This window comes from Vanessa atalanta, chromosome 3 (genome assembly GCF_905147765.1).
Source record: "Vanessa atalanta chromosome 3, ilVanAtal1.2, whole genome shotgun sequence".
Classification (NCBI taxonomy): Eukaryota; Metazoa; Arthropoda; class Insecta; order Lepidoptera; family Nymphalidae; genus Vanessa; species Vanessa atalanta.
In genome coordinates this window covers 8,279,536-8,300,431 of record NC_061873.1, presented here as the reverse complement: position 1 = coordinate 8,300,431, position 20,896 = coordinate 8,279,536, and the positions used below count along the sequence as shown (strand labels likewise).

At 31.8% G+C, this 20,896-nt stretch overlaps 1 protein-coding gene across 1 annotated transcript in view; it reads left to right on the top strand.

Moving 5' to 3' along the window:
• The window catches only part of LOC125077024 (neuroligin-1-like), a 55,755-nt gene extending 38,476 nt beyond the window's left edge, over positions 1–17,279 (top strand). The window contains exons 4-15 of the mRNA XM_047688796.1: positions 109–326; positions 3,137–3,295; positions 4,539–4,727; positions 5,268–5,353; positions 5,554–5,721; positions 6,648–6,768; positions 7,201–7,397; positions 12,049–12,171; positions 14,023–14,168; positions 15,180–15,307; positions 16,012–16,164; positions 16,283–17,279. Of these exons, the coding sequence (XP_047544752.1) occupies positions 109–326; positions 3,137–3,295; positions 4,539–4,727; positions 5,268–5,353; positions 5,554–5,721; positions 6,648–6,768; positions 7,201–7,397; positions 12,049–12,171; positions 14,023–14,168; positions 15,180–15,307; positions 16,012–16,164; positions 16,283–17,193 (2,599 nt within the window). The 3' untranslated portion in view covers positions 17,194–17,279. The remainder of the gene's footprint in view (positions 1–108; positions 327–3,136; positions 3,296–4,538; positions 4,728–5,267; positions 5,354–5,553; positions 5,722–6,647; positions 6,769–7,200; positions 7,398–12,048; positions 12,172–14,022; positions 14,169–15,179; positions 15,308–16,011; positions 16,165–16,282) is intronic.
• The last annotated feature ends 3,617 nt before the right edge of the window (positions 17,280–20,896 follow it).

Sequence of the window (20,896 nt, the reverse complement as noted above, 5' to 3'; positions counted from 1 at the left end):
AGACGCATACCATAAAAAATATATGTTAAATTGGTGTCTAATTATTTTATAAATGTTATCTCAGTTATTTAAAAAAGTCAATATAACATGTAACCATTTATGTGTCAGATACATGCCGCCTGTGACACCATCACAGTGGCGTACGACTCGACTGGCGGACGCGTTAGGATCCGCGTGTCCGCAAGTGCCTCCTGCGACCGTACCGCGTGAAGAAGCATTGCTCTTATATCCGCGTGCTCGTATTCGTCAACTCGAAAGATTATTGCCCATGCTTGTGAACCAGAGCGAGGATTGTCTCTACGTTAACCTCTATGTGCCTGTTAACGGTAAGCTTAAAGCGCCTAGTTTCCCTAATAACATTACAATCTCTGTACCCAGCTCTGATATTTTCATTTGAGTAAATTTATTTTTATAATAATCATACTATATTTTTAAACAATAATAATTAATTATGGTCTTGATAAAAATAGCCGAAACTTTTTTCTTTTAAGCTTTATGACACTAATTATTATTTGCTTAATAAAATAATTAATTTTTACACGCATGATTCGAAATATATTTTTTATAATCAGTTAACTCGAATTTATAGTACTTGTAGCATGTTCTCAATTACGATGTAGACCTCATGTATGTTGTATACTTTATGTTACGGCTCGATAATATCAGATGTGGGTATCGTATTCGAGTTGCCGCATATTCCCCTGATACAGCTTAGAGAGGAATGTATGAATATTGCAAAATTCAACGCCTATTTGTAAATTAGGAGCCTGCGGCTAATATATTTTAGTAAATTATCTTTAATATCTGTGTTATTATACATAAAATGTATCTGTATTTTTGTGTTTAGATTTACAAAGTAGTTTTTTTTTAACCTGTATTTTTAACTGATCTCGTGTTTTGTGGCGAATAAAAAATAATGAAGAAGGTTGCATGTGTCAGATGAGATTGTTTCACTTGTGTATCCACTAACCCGTGGGGATGCACGTTGGAATTATTTCCAAAACCTTCTCTTTAAGAAGAGGCCTTTGTATAGCAGTAGGACATATTAATATAAATTGTCTAAACAATTATATAAAGTAATTCCGGTATACAAAAACAAATACTGTTAATATTTTCGACGAAAAGTGATGAAGTGAATTTAAGTATGTAGTGTTATGTTTCAGAAGGTTTATATTTATAATGAAACAATCGTATTGTAATTGAACTGCTTCTGTTGGGATGACGATTCAATGAGTTTTCGGGCGCCCTTTAATCCTCGCCAGTTATTCATTATTTATTCAAAGCATTTCACCACAAATTCACAGGCCGTTAAATAAGCCGCTTTTCAAATATGTATCATTCTGCTATTGGCGGAATATAAATTTAAAATGTTTTATATATTCATTAGAATCGTTATTTCTAATAAATATTTTTAGGTATCATACCATTAGTATTCATGGTGTTGAATGTTTATTTGATCGGACGCACGTTATACTTAATTAAGACTTATCATGATTCATGAAATAATCAATAAATATACGAAATAATAATTAGATCGAATATAGTATTTTTTGTTATTTCGTTGAAAATCTAATACTTTTAAATTCGTTGTTTATTTACCTTAAAAATTTATTTAGCATTTTAAATATTAAATGAATGATTATTTAATCAGTTTCATATTTATTTTTATTTTCATGATAATTCGTACGTAGTATAGTGTTCTTATAGATTAACTCTCAGTAGATGTTCTTAACCATAGCCGTAGCTTAGATGTTAGCCGTTGTAAATGGTATCTGTAAGAAACCTTTGAGTTGACGTTTAATAAAATAGAATCATCAAAATCGGTCGATAGACACCTTAATTAATAATATTATCCAATAAGTTACATACAAAAAATATATGCTGAAAATAGACCTCATTTTCTAACGACAGTTGAAAATTGTATCACACTAAATAAAAGCAGACTTAATTCATTTCAATTTCTTTCTTGCAATTGTAGACTAAGTGTTAGTAAAGTAAACGAAGAGAGGAGAATGCGAGTGTTATTCTTTTTAAAACTATTACTAAGAAGCGTGATACTTGTTTTAATTAATTAATGCAATTTTACAATTTCGTAACTTTTACTTACTATGTACAGTAAACTATTTGTATTTTTTTTAATTTCTTAAGCACATTGTTCTAGTACATAAAATTACTGGTTCATTTCATTACATAATATCATCTTTGACCTCAATACCCAAGAGAGCACGGCCGTGAACGAAGGCTTGCGATTATTAATTAAAAAATATATTATTATTTTGTGTGACTTAATGTAAGTAACTTTTATGATACGACGTGTACATTCATAAATATTAACACACAAATATACATGATAAGACTATAAAAACGCAAATATTTTGACATCAGCATTCCATAACTGTAAGAAACAGATACGAATATATGACATAATTCGTACAACGTAAGATTTTAATGGCCATTAATATGGAATCCTTTTAAAAGGAATGTAATAATTATCCATGAAGAGCTGAAGAGTGAAAACCAAGAGCCATTGAGAAGCATATACCCTGGCAGGAAGAGGGGGGCGCAAAGGGTGTCGAGGCCTCAATTCCGTAGTGCATTGCAGTGCATATTGCTCCCTGCAAGCAGTGCGGAAGTGAGGCAGAGACCTCCTTGAGCAACGTGACGTCAAGCTCGTGGAACTAAAAAAACAATGAACAGTCGATGGAAAACTCCAATGAAGTTATTGTGGAAGCAACTATTTAACCTATTAATTTACTTAATGTGAAGATTTTAATAACTTGTCGTTCTACTGTATTTATGCGTTCTAGTTTTAAAACTATTTTAATTTTATTTATGCTTATTCTTCTATTGCTATTGCAATGCTATGCAACTGAAAATAGTATAATTATTCTTTAAGGTATTTTATTTAATAACATATTTAAATATTTTAAATAATTATTTAGGTACTATTGTTTCAATAGTGTGTTATCGTCATTAAAACAGTTCTTTATGTTAAAGTATAAAGAACATGTTAATTTTGATTTCACTACATAATATTTACTTCAATAGAATGTTAATATGCCATTTCTCGTAATGACGGTCCTTTCTGCGTTAGAAAATTGCTCTTCACGATTCTTTAGACATTTTTAATACGCAGGTTTAGAGGGGGAGAGCGAGGGAGCAGGTCTGCCGTGCCTTGTGTTTGTGCACGGGGAGTCTTACGAGTGGAGCTCGGGTAATGCATACGACGGCACTACGCTCGCGGCACATGGAAACATCATTGTAGTTACTATCAACTTTAGACTAGGCGTACTTGGTAAGTAATTTGCTGATAGTATTATTTTGAAGATACCGCAAAGATTTATTGTTGACGAAATATATGTTTATTAAAACTATAATTTCACTGAAAGTCTTAAGGAATTCGTAACATCTATAGAATATCTTCGATCTATTTAGCCCTTGTGTATTTAAAGTTCAAAGTAAACTTTAACACCTACTCGTAATATTGGAAAATCGCTTTGAGCTCTTCCTTGCTTGAGGCTAAGGAGTAACTACTGCATTTATGAGAACTTACAAAAGACTCAACTTTTTAATTAATTATCGACGTCTTACACTCAATAGAATGAAAATTATTACATTTAACATTGTTTTAATTTAACATTAAATTCTTTAAGATAAGATATCTCGAAACTAAATAAAGCTTAAACTCAATAAACGCTCAGAATTAAAAATGAATTCAAGCATAATTTGTTTAACACACAATAACATAACAAAAACGAATACGTTTTAAAAAAACAATGTCATGCAAAAATCTTAATTGTTTTTTTGTAATAAAGAATTAACTTCACGAGTTCCTGACATTAAAACATTCGATGTTTTTGATAAACAGACAATCAGATGATTAGATTACACTACTTAAGTTTAAGAGGTGCATCTGTATGAAGTAAAAATCACTTAATTCCACAAACTTCAATCACAAGAATCTACGCTTATATTTACTTTGTGCCCGTAATATCAATAACTCAGTCACATTTCAAATCGATCAAAATAAAGTGCTACTGCTTAGCGGTAGTTTAATTAAGCAGCGGGTGCTACCCATCCCGACGGGCCTCACGGGTATAAGTATAGGATTTAACTTGTATATCGATGTCATAGGAAATATACATATACAATATTTAGGCTGGATCTTAATAGGATGTGTTACGCAAAATCGTGGTCATTAATTAATATGGAAATGGGAATGTCCGATAGTACTCACTGATAAGTGATCCCGGGCTTGTCGTGACGCGCGGATGGCATCGCCCGCAAATTGACGCATTTGGTGCGAATTACCCGCATGCGATGTTATACGTCACCATACAAGCCATCAACAACGTGTTAATGTTTATCACGAAATTGCAGACATCAATTATGTCATATTAAATTTCCTTTGTTAGCTATTTACCATTGGGCTTAGACTTCATACCTAGTGCTTTAATATGTATGGCTCTATGTTTTCTTAACAGTAATAAAAGTTGTAAAAAAAGCTGTTATTTTGATATATTTTACCGTTTTATTAGGTTTTCTCAAGACTGGAGCTAAAGGATCTGCACAGGGTAATTTCGGGCTAATGGATCTCGTGGCTGGGTTACACTGGTTGCGAGAAAATTTACCAGCTTTTGGAGGAAATCCTGAAAAAGTTACTCTCATGGGACACGGCACTGGAGCAGCGCTTGCCAATTTTCTAGCGGTTTCTCCCGTTGCCAGAGGTTTGATTTTTGTTGATGAGAATTTTTAGATCGGATCTGAATTTTGCAAAATAATCTGTAAAAAAAAAAATATATTTCAATAACAATTAACTCTCGGAATTTAATTATCACAAATTCTCTTGTTCTTTTAAAAAATGATACAATGAAATAAAATTGCGAGGGTCCGCTTTCGTAATCGCCATTACCGAGACCGCGTTCTCCACAAATAGCAGTCGTTCACGAATGATGCATGGGTCTCCTTTTGTTTATAATTAGACCGGTTCATGGCAGATTTCATTATATTTTCGTGTCAAGAGCCTCGTTTAGACCCTTCGTCACTTAATGTAATTATGATAGCTCTCAGTACAGGTACAAAGCTAAAAACCTAATATAATTCGATTAATTTGACAAAACGTAAATAATTAATAATCCCAAATAATCCGTTTATTCGAGGTAATTGCTTTTCTTTTATTAAAACCAAAACGTGTTTAGCCAATAGATTTCATTAGGCAGTTGATCCTTCTCGGAAATAACGAAATTAAATTATCTTATCTGTTTCAGAACTACTGAAGCGCGTCGTCTTGTTAAGCGGGTCGGGGCTTAGCTCATGGGCGTTGCAGAGGGAACCGCTCACGATAAAAAGAAAGGTAAATTCGCTACATTAAAAACGTATAAAGTGTTTGCTTTGAGTGAGCTGCTGAAAGTCATTTAAGTAAATTAGTTAACCTAATCTGTAAGAACTATTTTATATGGGCTGCAGGCTTTATTTCGATAAAATCTTTTTCCTCCAGCTACATCGTTCAGTTTCACTACAGTAATGTTTGTATATATTTAAAATTACAATTAGGTAGCGGAGCAGACCGGATGTCATGGGGATTTACTTGAAGACGATTTGGCGCCATGTCTACGCAACAAGCCGCTCGCCGAGCTGCTGGCCATTCGGCTCGACCCGCCCCGCTTTTTACCTGGATTTGCGCCATTTGTAGACGGGACTGTTATCGTGAATCCCTCTTCCGTAAGAAAGTTCCCAAACTGAAATCCCTTGTTTATTAGACGCTCCATTTATTTCCAATAGCTTTTACGAACGTGTAGTATTAGTTCTTATTTTATGCTATAACTATTTTTCTTTAAAAATGTATGCTTTAAAATAGATTTATTACGTCTTTTGAAGAATGTTACGTATTATGTTTTATTAAATATTTAAAAACAAAAACAATAAATGTATTCTAGTTTTGTTATATATATCAGCATCAATCAAATCATAATTAATGCAATTTGTTTAAAAAGTGTCTATTTGAGAGTTTTACTCTGCATATTATGATGAAGAATATATACGCGCCTGTGAAGATGTAAGAATCCATACTACAAAAATATGAATGTGAAAGTGACTCAGTCTGTCTGTCTATTGTGCTTTCATGGCTAAACTACTGAACTGAATTTGATTAAATTTGGTATTAAGCAAGGTTGAGGCCCAAATAAGGAGGTGTTTATATCTAAAATCCGATAGGTACAGCTGAAACCGCGGGCGAAAGCTATGATTTATATATATATGCTATATCCAAGCAAAGTTACAATGATGATAAAATACGACGAAATGTTATCCTTTTATAAATTTGGTTAATGTCCGTACCATGCAATACTAATGTTTATTATATATTATCATAATTAATTTGTTTTTTTATAAAAAATCGAAATTGTGAAATGTTATCAAATTAAAGTAGACCACATTCAAGTACAGTTTTAATACCCATTTTACAAGATGAATTTAAATTTAAAACTACGAGCCGTTCGGACTTTAAATAGTACCGAGAATAATTTTATGTTTTATCAAGGAATGCCTTACTTATTGATCTTTCTAAAAGATGACATCATAATTAAATGGAAATGCTAAATGCTAAAAAAGGAATACCAATAGAAGCGTTAATTAAGTTTTACCCGTAGGCACCTCCGCCGAGTGACAATTCTCGACTTGGCGCGGGTGCGGCTGCCGTGGCGAGCGCAGCGGGACACGAGCTTGCCGACTTTCCGCACAGGGAGCTATTGTTCGGTCTGACCACAACAGGTAACTTGTTATAAATAACGAGGTAATATATTTTATGATTTTATTCTTTAATATAGGCATAGGACAAAGGCGGGTTTTGTTTCAGCGTAAACTTATAATACAATTAAAAATGGTTACATTACAATTTGAATATGAATGTAACTAAAAATAAAATATTCTTCAGATAGTTTTATAAAATCTATAATAACTTTTTATGTTCTATTTCATGAAAGTTATACGAATATGATTATAAAAATATTAAATAAACTTTAGATAAGATAGAGAATAAGTTTAGACAAATTTACACTTAAGCTAAGTTCTTATAATAAAACTCCGTCAATAACTATGAAAAATGGTTTAACATTTTAGGAAACTCTCCTACTTTTTAATTAAATATGAATGCCACGCGCGCTCATAAATTTATGCAAATGAATGACATGCCATTACTTGCAGAATCTTACTTGGAATTCAATGCTCAAGACTTGGAGTTTGGCTTCAACGAGACTCGGCGGGACCGCATTCTGCGCACCTTCGTCCGTAACGCCTACTACTACCACCTCAATGAGATTTATTCCACCCTAAAGAACGAGTACACGGACTGGGACAAACCTGTGCAGAATCCGCTTAGTGTACGAGACGCTACGCTAGAGGTAAGTTTTAATTTATTCTAAATCAGAAAACACGATGTTACTTTTATTGAAATAAGAAACTGCCTGCAATCAAAAATGCGTGAGTTATACTATTAGTCGTTTTTTTTGTCTTAAGACATTTAAGTTTTTTCATGCTTAAGTAAGTAAAGTTTCTAAATTCAAACAAAGTTGTGTTTAACGAGTGCCAAGTTTTCGTCTAAAATCTTGAAATAAGCCTCAATTATTTTCGTTCATTTTAATACAAAATTTAAAACAACTCAGACGTGAAAAATAAATTTCACTTTATCTTTACACTTCCAATGGAAATATCTTGTATTCGTGCGTTCTACGATCCATTTTTAACGGTCATTCTTTTGTTCTCTGGTTCCAAGGGCGTAGGCGCAAAAGGTGGAGGCCCAATTCGCTGTACGTGACCCTAGGCGTGATGATTAATGAACTACGTTTTCGTCTCTGACTTTTTTTAATTTTTTAAAGAGATAACTAAGTAGTTATCACAACTGATTGAATTTATCACGTCAAGGAGAAATTATGAGAAGGTTTCTATTCCTAATGATTAAACTATACTTAAAAAAACCACAATAGTTATTACTGCTGTAATTAAATTAACAAATTGGAACAATAAATTTCTATAAAATAATTAAAATTTGTATGAACTGCAAGTCGTGATAAATATATTTAAGTATATAATTTTCATCAAAATAAAGGCTTTAAATTTTTACGACAAATCAAGAGTCTACATTCGCGACATATTTTTTCATTTTTATTGCTTCATTTTACGAAAGAGTTAAGTAGATCAGTGAGGAACAGTATTTACTGGTTACCGGGAATAATATTGAGGTAAGAATTGTAGTAGGATCATCGAAATTGGATTCCAATTTATTAAGGTTCTCAACTAATCGGTCCTCAGAAATTGGAGCAAGGTATTTTCGGTATATGATTTTCCGTGATAAAAGTTTAGATAATTTCAGATCAGTATTAATAATTGTAAGAAGGTGTCTATATCTGGTTCTGATGATCAAAACTATGGTGCAGCTAAGAAAATTTGTAAGGGAAGTATCCAGAAGTCTGTACCATCATGGGGCGTAGTCGTAAAAATGTAGAAAAAATGCTTCGGAATATCAAAGGTGTGGATAAATGTTTGACAGCTATTTGTTTTTATAACGAAACTCGATATATAATCTTATAAAAAATAATAAAAAAAAGTGGATATGTCTGCTTCCAGCGTAAATATCTATAAAGGAAAAAAATGTAGTCATTTGAATTATTGAAAATGGTGAAAGTTTATATCAAAACAGTTGAACACAGATATATAAATGCAGACTAGATAGAACTAGCGAGATCAGCCATCGTCATGTCGTAGCTGTCGTTCCGGTATCACAGACGATCTTAATTTAAGCCTCAAGCGGTTTTCGCAACTCATCGATCGTTCTTGTGATGTACAAAGGAACTTAATGACGCTCGTGTACGTTGAATACAAGATGGCAACCTTAAAAGGCTTTGTTATAAAATACTTTTATCTTCAATGAAATTTATGATGCTATCAACATCATAATTAATTCGTTATCTTTTTATGGTGATTTTTAAAAATTAACGAGTTTTAATGTAAAGACCATTAATTATCCTTTACTGTTTTACAAAACCGGCCATTTTATATATGTATAAAGTTATTTGAAGATATATTTAATAAGCACTTAAAAATCTTTTTTAAAAAGCGGCTATTTTGAATTAGACCCTGGGGTGTAGAGGCATAAAAAACGTTCTCAATTCAAAAATGTGTCTAGTTGTAAAAATTATAGTTCAAAATCTATCCAAAATGACGCTAGCGTGGTAAGGTATGGTAACCCTACCCATACCCATGAATGTAGCAGTTGGTGAGTGCCGAGTTAAAAAAAATAATATTTTTGGTGAATGGAGTAGTTATTGACAGTCCATTATACAAAACCCCAACTATTTACGTAGTAATTTCGAAATATAATACGTTTATTGAATTTTTAGTGTTTACTGTTTAATTTCAAAACTAGTCGTTTAAAACGTTTTATATTTTGAAATATTTGAAAAATAATGGACAATTTGCGTGATAAAAGTTGTCGAAGAGGGCGTAAATTGAAATTTACCTTGTTGCTTTTGTGCGCCAAGATAATTTAACATTTTGACGGATACTTTTTCATACGTAGGTAAGGTTCCACTTACCTCCACACTATAGTGTAGTAGATTGGTTGGACGATGGCTCTATCACAATATTTGACCTATCCATACTAACGGCGAAATTATATAAAATATTTTAAGCGAGTTATAAGTTTGTATATATAATGGAAGAGATAGAAATTTTAACTTGACCCATATAAAGGTAAATAATACGTGGGAAACGTATGTTTATTTAACAGTACCTAAGACATAGGTTGTACTGGTTATAAACTTTTAATGATTTGACTTTTTTATTAAATGTTGATTACAAAAATCAATTTTCTCTGGGTAAGATTTCAGTCAATTGTTTCGATTAGGAAAATCGATTTAGGTTCTCGTTATATTTGCGTAAAATTAGAGACAAGAATATAGAAATTATTTATTGGTATAAGCCCAATATATATAACATATTATGACAAACAGTAATTATTATTGGCGTTTATTAAGTAAATAACTGTGCTTAATTTGATGCCTATTTCAATAAATAATAATTAGTGTAGATTTACGTTTGATAGTATACGACCTAATAGACTGTAAAGTGATAAATTAATACACATGACGTGAATAAAAGCCGAATTTATTTCGGATTGGGTTAATAAAGTCCATTGTAACAATCGTCGTTTCCGCATTTGCAGTTTGGATGTGTTAATTCTGTTTGACTGTGACAGACGTACCAAAAGTGTTCCGGTTAATACATTTTATGAATTAATTAAAAATAATCAATACATTTACTATGTCAATAATAAAAAAGAAATCATCATATATTTAAATTTTAAATATTTTTTATAGCTGGTACTTTAAAATATTGCAGCCTTACTTGGTGGTAGTGTTATGCGCGGGCTGCACATTGGTAGGTAACGACCACTCATCACATATTGTACCACCAAATAGCAATATTTAGTTTATAATGTTTCGATTTCAAGGGTGAGTGAGTCAGTGTAATTACAGGCAGATGGGAATATCTTAGTTCCCAATGTTGTTGGCGCATTGGTGATGTAAGAAGTGGTTAATATTTCTTAGAGTACTAATGTGACCATTACCATTAAGTGGTCTATGTATTGCCTGTACGCTTACCAATATTATAAAAAAAAAATCAATAGCTGAATGATGTGTTGGCAGCTAAGTGGTGTCAAAGTCGCAGATTTAAATTCCAAAGCTAGCTAAAGTTTTGCTCTTGATTGGATTGGAGAATAGGAGCATTAGTCTTTGAAAACAAGTATTGCTTATATTACTACTAACATACTAACTTAAATCGACGAATTCATTTAGGAGGAAAAAATGCATATTTGATAAGAAAAGTTTAAGGGGTTTACTGGATTCCTATAAAAAATTATGAACCGTATAGTGATATATTCAAGAAGTTTTTACGAAATACGCTCTACCGTGAAGCTACCCTTTCTAAAACGGATAGCTATTCATTTTGAAGCTGGCAGTTAGTTCACTATCGCGCGAAGTCAACTTCGCATGGGTAGTTTTAATAATCAAGTTTTATTTTTATATTATATAATTATTTATACATAAATATTTCAATTAATTTCGTATGATTCCAAGTGTTTTTTTCGCCAGTATATATTACTATGTTCAAATAGCTTGTAACGTCTTCACAGCGACTGATCTTAAAGTAAGGTAATGGTAATGTGTAATTTAGGTTGTCAAAGCGCTTAAAATGTATATGTTACCTTTGAACATAAATATGTAATCATTTTGGAGATCTATTATAGAAATATTAAGACAAAGTTATTTGGTGCAGGCCAATTAAAAAATGCACGGATCAATAATTTTCTACTCAACATGTTTACAGAATAAGCTAAGCTTTCTTAAGAAATAGACAAAATAAAAAAGCATACATATGTAAGCATACATACATAGTGTACATCCGTCACGAAACTGCATAGAGTCAGTAACACTTTTGTGGGGCAATGTATACAATTTTACAACAGTATCCCAGAAAGCGTTAAAAATGCTTCTGTTGCTAATAATTTAAAAAAGGAACCCTTGTGTGCAAAAGATTATTATACAATTAATGAGTTGGTTGATAGCACACCTTGAGAATGAAACGATCACTTTCTGACCATTTCTTTGATATATTGAAAATATTGTCTAAGTACAAATTGACAAAAAAAAACCCGCTGAGTTTCTGCCAACGGTTGTTCCCAGGTATCTTTTTTATTCTTCTCTTTTCTGTAACAGATTTTGATTGAAAACTTCCATCGAACATAACTTTTAAGTTCCATATCAATTAGAATAGTTACTTTTGCGAGTTTAAGCAAAATATATAACCTCTTTTTAATAATAATAACTTGGCTCGTGTTTAAAATATTCAAAACGAAAATTTATTTTTAAAGGGTATTTTTAAAAATTATTTTATATCACTCACCGCTACGGGTCGGGACCAGACCCGTACAGGTCGTAGCGTGTTTATTTCGTTCACTTTGTGCACGATAATTAAGCGTACAACTTGTTGAAGGTTCTAAGCGACGGCCGGACCGCAGCTCCCTTGATTAGACTCGGCTACCTCCATGCACTGCGCGGCGGTGTAACGTATTTCACACATTTTCACCATCTCTCGCAGGATAAAGACTACCCGCAGGTAAATTAATTTATATTTTAGGATTACTTTGTGTGATTTATGGAAGTTTGTTTTGTTTATTAGTTTATTAATTTAATAATTGTATAATATAATAAAATAATATTGTTTAGTATCAATATTATACGTATAAATTCGTGAGTACAAATATCATATTTTTATTTTTTGTACAATAATACAAACGTTCATTCGTCATGTGGCTGCAATCTATGTGGCTGTAGGTTCGAATCCTGGGTGGAAGCAATAAAAGTTATAGCGTTTCTCTTTGAATATACTGTCAGTAGCAGCCCAAGGTTAGATAGGTATTCTATGCTTTGGATAGCAAAAAGCCTGATGGCATTGCGTACCACCATCTGATCACTTGACTCGATCCCTTGGTCGGTGACTTCGGCAGAGTTATAATAGTGGAGCAATATTCAGTTCATGTGTGCGCACACAATTATGCAATATAGTTTTTTCTTCGTACTTGGCTAGTTTCTGTTTAAAATTGCCACTAAAAATTTTCACTCATTTTAAAAATGTTGCTAGAAGAATATCTTTACTTATTTTAAAAAATATAGCGTAACGTTAGAAAAGACCATTAGTAAAAAGAAGAAAAATAAACTATTTTAAAATGAAGCCTTGCTTAAAATTAGTTTAGTCACGTATTCCTTTAATCTGAGTTGTACGTTACTTTAGAATGTAAATATAAAAGGCTTTGAGAGGAAATTAAATATACTCATCATAATCACAAGATCTTAATATTAAGTTTAATAATCTATATTATGTGTATATAAAAGCGAAATACGATTCACTGATTAATCACGAAATCTTAGATACTATAATACCTACAATCTTGAAATTTGCCTAGTAGATTCCTTATATGGTGTAGACATCCGCTTAGAAAGGATTTTACGAAACTCTACCCCTAAGAGGGTAAAATGGGGCTTGGAAGTTTGTATGAAAGTCCTATAGTCCGGCACAGCTAGTATAATATATATATATAGTTATATACCTAATTCGTAAATATTATGTATGGTGCATAGTAATAAATTAATTTTAATAAATTATTATAAGTTAATTTTTAATTTTCGAGAATTCGTTAATTCAGGTTAAATTCTAGATAACCGTTCATTTTTTTTATAATCATTTGTAATATTTCATCACAAACACACACGAACTTAGAAATAAATAATGAAACTGGAATAGAAAATAGATTCGCGTGTTTTTATCATCTTTCGTCATATCTCTGAGATATACATATAAAAGTGAATGTGCTTTCATTTTAGTGAGGTAAGTTGTACGCGTCCTTGAATTCTTATATGGACCAATAGTAGAGTCTTCCGTCTATTCAATGATTATTTCTTCTTATAAATGATAAGAAGTGTGACGAAATAAAAAGTGAAAGTCGAAAAGTGAGCCCAGTCGATAATGCTCGAGGATTTTATTCGAAGATAAAATAAAATATAGTTTTACAGTTAGACTTACATGACTGAATTGGATAAATTTACCCCAGATTTGTATGTATACAAGCTAGGTGAAAATTGTCTAAAACTTTTGTTCACTAAAGTGGAGCAAAAGTTTGTTTACATTCACAATCATTTTGAACTTGAAAACGGAACATGATATTTGTATATAAACAATTTAATTTAAAAATATATAAAAATAGTGGGATGAATGTAGAAAAACCTTATAAAACGTAACTTATTTAAGTTAGATACTAGACTAGACAAGACACTATTCTTATTTATTTCAGTTTTATAAAGCCCTAAGATTAACCCGTGAGAACAGTGTACTTATCTTTTAATTAAATTTAATTCCGACGCTGTTTTATTTGATACAACGTTGAAATCTTTATCGTATGTTTATTCGTAGCGTCCAGGCTCTGTTCACGGCGAGGAGCTTCCGTATTACCTTGGCATGCCACTATCACTGTCACACCACCAGCAGAACTTTACGCAGATTGAACAAAGACTGTCTAAGCTGTGCATGCACTACCTCGCAAATTTCGTTAAATATGGGTAAGATTTTTTTTGTCTATAACAAATATCTACACAGGAAGAGTAAATAAGAACCATTCAGCGTTGAAAATATAACTGTTAGATATTGAACAAGTAAGCATTCGTAGCAAATAGCCAGATTCTACAAAGTGGTTGACCTCTAACAAACCATCGCTGGAACTCGAAAATTAAACTATAACGTTGCTTCGATGTAGACTGACTAAAATGAAGTTTGAGATATGCTACGAAGGTGAGGAGACTATTTAATTCGAAAGTGTTTAATCAATGTCTAATTAATTCAAAAATTTAGTTGTAAAATTTTATATTCGTGTTTAGTTTCAGTGCTTATCGTTGTCAGCGGATTAACTGATATTATAAAAATATCTTATTGATTCAATACTGTTGGCCCAACTGGCTTTTATAGCGTCACCGGCGACAGCGACTACTATATTCCGCTTTGAAGCAACTCTACAAATTAAAAAATACGAGTTATATATAAAATATATTAAGAGTATCTGTATTCGAATAAATAGAAGACTCATTTGTCCCCATTACCAAAAGTGTGTATTTTTTAATTAAAACAAATAGTCATAAAAAATTGACTGATATATATTACATTTAGCTAAAAACTTATAAAAATGAGATATTAAATATTTCTTTAAACAATTAATAAAACTGAACAATACCTTTATCTTGTCGACTTATGAAATAATATCATTTTTCAGATAACATAAAAAGAAATCTAAGCTCAGATTGATACTTAAAACTAATTAAAAGTGTAGATTACTTTATATTCGCTTTTATTAATCACATCCGATTAGTTAGAACGAGATTGAGCCGGGATTAAGATTTCAACTACATCTTAAGAATAATAATTGTAGAGAAGATTATAAAATCTTTATTAATGTAGGTTAATCTATAAAACTTATTTTGTACATTTTTTTTACATTCGAATACCCAACTATAATTTTGACTTCATTTGTACTTTATACATTATAAATATTTTGTTTTATTTATTATTTTTTATAACAGCAATCCAAATGATCCCTCTGCAACACCGCCGCCGAGCCCCGTGATGGGGGAATCGGTTCCACTCGGACCCGACCAGACTCCCTACTGGGATACCTACGACACTATTAACCAACTTTATATGGAAATCAGTACGTTTTGTTAAATAGTATGCCTAATTTAGTTTGTAAGAAACTAAAACTTTTTATGTTATTTCATATCTTTTTGTGCGGTTTCGTTGGCCTTAAATATTCAGCCCCCAACACATAGGCTATCAAAAGCAAACAAAGATTTATAATATGTAAAGGAGCGAATATATATGCAATAATATAAAAGAAAAAGGTAAATTTATTTATATAAGAATTATAAACATTAAGGCGTTGACTATATACACATAAAAATTTAAATAATTATTGTACATATCATGTCCTCGTGGAATGGTGGCAAGAATGCTAGCAATCCCCCTTTAGAACTCAATCCCGATCCTCTGGGCAATAAATGATCCAGCCCTCCTGTCTCCAGTAGAGGCAATTAGAATAAGCGCAAAAATATATTTTCGGATGATTATATTGTCGATTCGCTCTTACTACAATAAGCGCGTTCAAATAAACAAATAAACTCTGACGGGTTTAATAAATAATATAAATAGAAATTTTAATCTGAAAACAAGTAATTTGTATAATTAAAATTTATATAAAGTGAATTCCAAGATTCGAGTTCTCATCTAATTTATTTCCTAAGTTATCAATCTGTCTAATTATTTATTAAAAGTTTTGGGATTACTTTGACCTTGTTTGGTCCCCTCGTAAGAGTTAGTGTCATTTATCTCAATTTGTTTCTATAATTTGGGTCACAGGCGGCAAGTCGGAGATGAGAAGTCACTATCGTGGTCACAAAATGTCATTGTGGTTGTCCCTAATACCGCAACTGCATCGCCCCGGATCAGATCTGCCAGATGCCGCTATGAGACATCATCACTTTCAAGACGATAACGCCAATTATTATGAAGGTACTTACTTACTTCTTAAATCTTCTTAAATAAGAATCGCAGAATCATAGCTGTTTTGTGACAAATGTTTTTGGTTTATGAATTCTTAATTTATGTATTTTATCTATTCTATTATTAGGTGCAGTAAGAACGCAATCACTTTCGCGCGCACATGTACCGCATGTTGTAAGCATTGACGTCGGAAGTCGTGGTGGGGAATTAGGTCGCAGTACTCCTCCACCACGATCAGCCCAGCCAAAACCGTCTCCAGCTCCTCCTGCGCTATCAACGGAATGTCCTCCCAATTCTACGACTACGCCCATACAACCCGATGATGCTCTTTTGCGTCGGCTAGCTTCATCCCATTATCAATCCTACACCGCGGCCCTCACTGTAACCATAGCTGTCGGTTGTTTTCTTTTACTTTTAAACGTGCTGATATTCGCGGGAATCTATCACCAGCGAGGCTCCCGGCCTCGGCGTTGCAAAGATGATCTTGCCGAGGCCGGGAGCTCTTCATCTTCAGACAATTACGATGGCAAATTAGATTACGAGGTGAGAGCATTTGACGGAAAAGGTTTCGGGTTCGAGTGTAAATCTGCACACGTGCCGCGCAGTTCGGGTTCCAAGTTCGATTTGCGGACGTTATCGGATTGTGGAGAGCCCACTTTTGGCGAGTACAGTTGTTACGATGAGAAACATCGAGCAGCGCGCAGTTCGTTACCGGATGTAAGTGTCGGAAGCGCGATAGAGGCGGGTAGTGTTGTTTGTATCGATACTCAAAAACCAGATATACAAAGAGTTGATGGCCGTAATTCAGATGCTATTGGTAGAACTAGTACTTTTGAACCACGCGTTGTAGATAGTTCTACTCAAGTCAAATTTGGGCCGATAACGGATTCGTCGGATGTGACATCAGATACGAATGGTGATTCTGAATCTATTGCTGCAGGCGGCTCTGGTATTTTAAGAGTGCCGCCAGCAGCTACAACACCTGCACCTCCGGGAATTATGAAAAAGCGAGTGCAAATACAAGAAATATCTGTATGAGATTTACAGATATTAGACACTGCGGAAGTTGTAGTGAATACACGGACAAAGTTGTGATTTTCAAATTTATTGCCATGTAAATAAATGTTAAAATAATTTATTCAAAACCAAATGTATTGATTATCATGTAAATAATGTAAACCTAACACAACTAAGTAATATTTATATGCGTAAGTAAATTCAAAAGTACCGATGCGATTCTCTTGCGTATGTGAAAATAGGTTGTAAATATAGGTTAGTTTTAAACTTTTTGCGAAGTCGAGGAGAGGTTATTTGAGCTACAGATGTGTTTAATAGGAGATAAGACAAGATCAGTCAATATAAATGGTTAGTTAGATCACACGAGATCCTGAAAGTTATAATTACGTATGTCTTGACTACTATTAGATGTTTCAGCTCAGAGGATTAATGTATAAAGTTTGTAGATTAATTGTAACCTGACTCGTATACTTAATAAATGTGAATATAACAATAACATAGTGCAAAAAGACTAAAGAAATAATAGGTGTATCATAATTTTATCTCCGAAAAAAGTGTTTCAATGACGTAGGATAAATTATTTATATTGCATATGTAATTTTTTGTAAACTTAATTTGAATGATATATTATAATTTTAAGTAGTTTTTGATAAGTAAATATTGAAAACTATTACATTACGACGAATGGGCGAGTACGAGTTTGTATGATTATTCAAATCTGGTTCATAATCCCAAACTAATTAATGTTTTAATTTAAATTTAAGGTAAACAGGGTAAATACTTTTTTATTTTATATTCCATTGAACAACGATATAAATATGTTATTATAGGTTTCAACGGTTCCCCTGTTTAACTATCATCTGTTTTCTCATTGAAATATATAATTACTGTTGCGAAAGTAATTAACGAAACGTTATCACTATACTAATTGTACTCGTCCAAACTTTTATCTTCGCAGGAATTGATGAATAAGTAATGATGAGTGATTTAGTAATATTAACCATCATAATCCACATTGTGACAAAATGTGACATTAAGGATAAGTTTAAATTTATAGGTAACGAAACCCGAAATATATTCATCATCATACATGTAACTGTGGAATTGATTAAAATAAGGGCGTTACTATTAATAATGATAAGATTTTGAAATCGCAGCGTTTACGACGACTGTTATGGAATTTAATAACGGAATTTTTAGCTATTATAATTTTTTGTATCTTACGTGATAAATTCTTTTATATATGATGATTGTTGTATTGACATAAATTATATAAAAATAATAAAATCTATTGAATTTTTCCTGAAAGGAATTGTGTTAAATGATTGTGTTTAAATTCTATGTGCTTCTGTTTAACGACTACAAGTAACGATGTTATGTTGAAAGTTATGACGTTATTGATATGACAAGGCTAAAAAATCTTATCCAATGATGATTGAGAAATTTTATATTTTAATGTTTTTTACTTTTTTTAATTTTGTGATAAAACAATTTGGAGATTTCTGTAGCTAAATATTGTTCTTAGATAATTAAAACTGTTATTGTGAAATAGCGATAAATATCGACATTTTGTTACAATTTGGTATATAAATGGATTGCGTATAATATGGTGTCAAATAAAATATTTGAAATTTAAATTGTTTTTCATTCTTCTAAAATACCGTAAGTTAAAAAAACTTTTTTGTAGCATTGGTGATTGATTTGATAACTTTGATTTGTGGTACCTATCACACTTATTTAGCAATTCTTAGTATTGATATGTTCTGGTTTGAAGGGTAAGTAATGAGTAAAAGTGAGCGGTATGATTACATGTAAAAATGACGTAATATCTTTGTTCGCCAGGTTGGTGGCACTGGCTCATTAACGACCGAAACAATAATAAGCCGAACATTTCTTACAGCTCTAAAGTCTATGGGTTGTGCTGACCATTCATTATTAGGTGACATTTTTCCGGCCCGCTTTCATATTATAAATTAAAAAATACACAGTTAAGTACTCTAAACCAAAGTATATTTTTAAGCAACTTAAAAAAAGTACCGTTTGTTCATGAATTTATAAATATTTATATAATGACTAAGCGACTAAAACGCAAACCTTTTATTATTCTGCTTTTAAAAAAAGTTTCGATGGTTTGATTTTTTGTTACATAAATATTTTACTAATAGGCTGTTGGATGACTTATACTTAAGATGGGTTTTTATTTGACTTGCCAGTTCTGTGGATGCGGCTGCTTAAAATATATTTTTTATCGTTATTCGTTGACGGATGGGCAAATAGGTCACCTGATGGTAAGTTGTCACCACTACTAAGTGTTAATAGACATTTTTAACCATTCCTTACATCGCCGATGCATCACCAACCTTGTACTCGAAGATATATCATATAAGTAGCCAAATTGAACCTATTTAATTACCAAAAAGAAAAGAGTCATTTAAATTTGTAGGAAAACTAGTAAATTCTAATATTTTAAAAACAAAACAGTTAATAAACCGATACTACGATATCGTATTATAAATTTATATGTTTATTAAGACCAAAATCTGATACGTGAGCTTTCAACAGAAAGCTTAATATCGAAGTAATCAAAATAGATCTAAGACGACAAAACAATAGTTACGTAATCTGTTTATAAATTAATTGTGCGCGGCTCACATAGAAGCCCCAACAACAAATAGTCGGAGCTATATTATATTGCTCGTAATTTGATATCGTTGATATAACTTATTGACACGAACGTAATGGATAGGGAGACGGTCAGCATTTTGGTCTATAATTTGTTCATGTGGTATTGATACGGATTAAAATTCCGACCTGTCATATTGATTTGCTCAACTAAATTAAAGTCTTCAATACGATTTTGCATTTCAGTGCTTAAAATTTGTAAAAAAACAAATGTACTATATTATTTGTTTATACTTAATTTAATTTTTAATTTAATATGTTTAATTCTGAAACGAAAGAATGAAATATCCAGGCTCGGAATTATCATAAAAATAGTTGTAAAATGTAAAAAAATAATATCTTATTTGTCATCTGATCATTGTTCTAGTTGCATCCCTTCGATTTATTATAAGTCCCTCTATAAATATAAAAATGTAGCAATCATTTGGACTTTAAGAATAAAAATAACTTATAAAGAAATTTTAATCAAAGTCTTCCTAACATAATAACTAGATTATTAATTTTTCTCTCGAAAGCGTTATTACGCAAGATACGATCACTGCCCATGATTATATAAGACAAATTTAATTATGATTCGGTCACAAAATTAAGAATGTGATGTAGAAATAAAATCTTTATTCAATTTCAATGTATTTGTATTATTCATAATCAATAATGTACGTTGTTAGGAATATATTAAATGAGTAAAAAGTAGTAAAATAGTAAATATCTAAAATCTTATTGTCTTTGATTAGTATTGTCTTTTTTACATTTGACAGTACGTCAGAAGGCTTTGTAAGAGTTTTTTTTTAGTTTTTACTTTTATGTCGACCTCTGTTATAATAATTACACTTGTAGTGATTAAATAATCAAATATGACTTATAATCATAAAAGATAATAATACACACCGGTTTAGAAATAGATAGGGAAGATCGAGTCATTCATGAAGGAAAAAAACAATAACAGTGTATCATCCTCTTTTGCTGCCCAATGTATATTAAATATCTTGACTTTTTATTTGTGTGTGTCAAAATTTGGTAACTTTTATATTACTTTGACTCT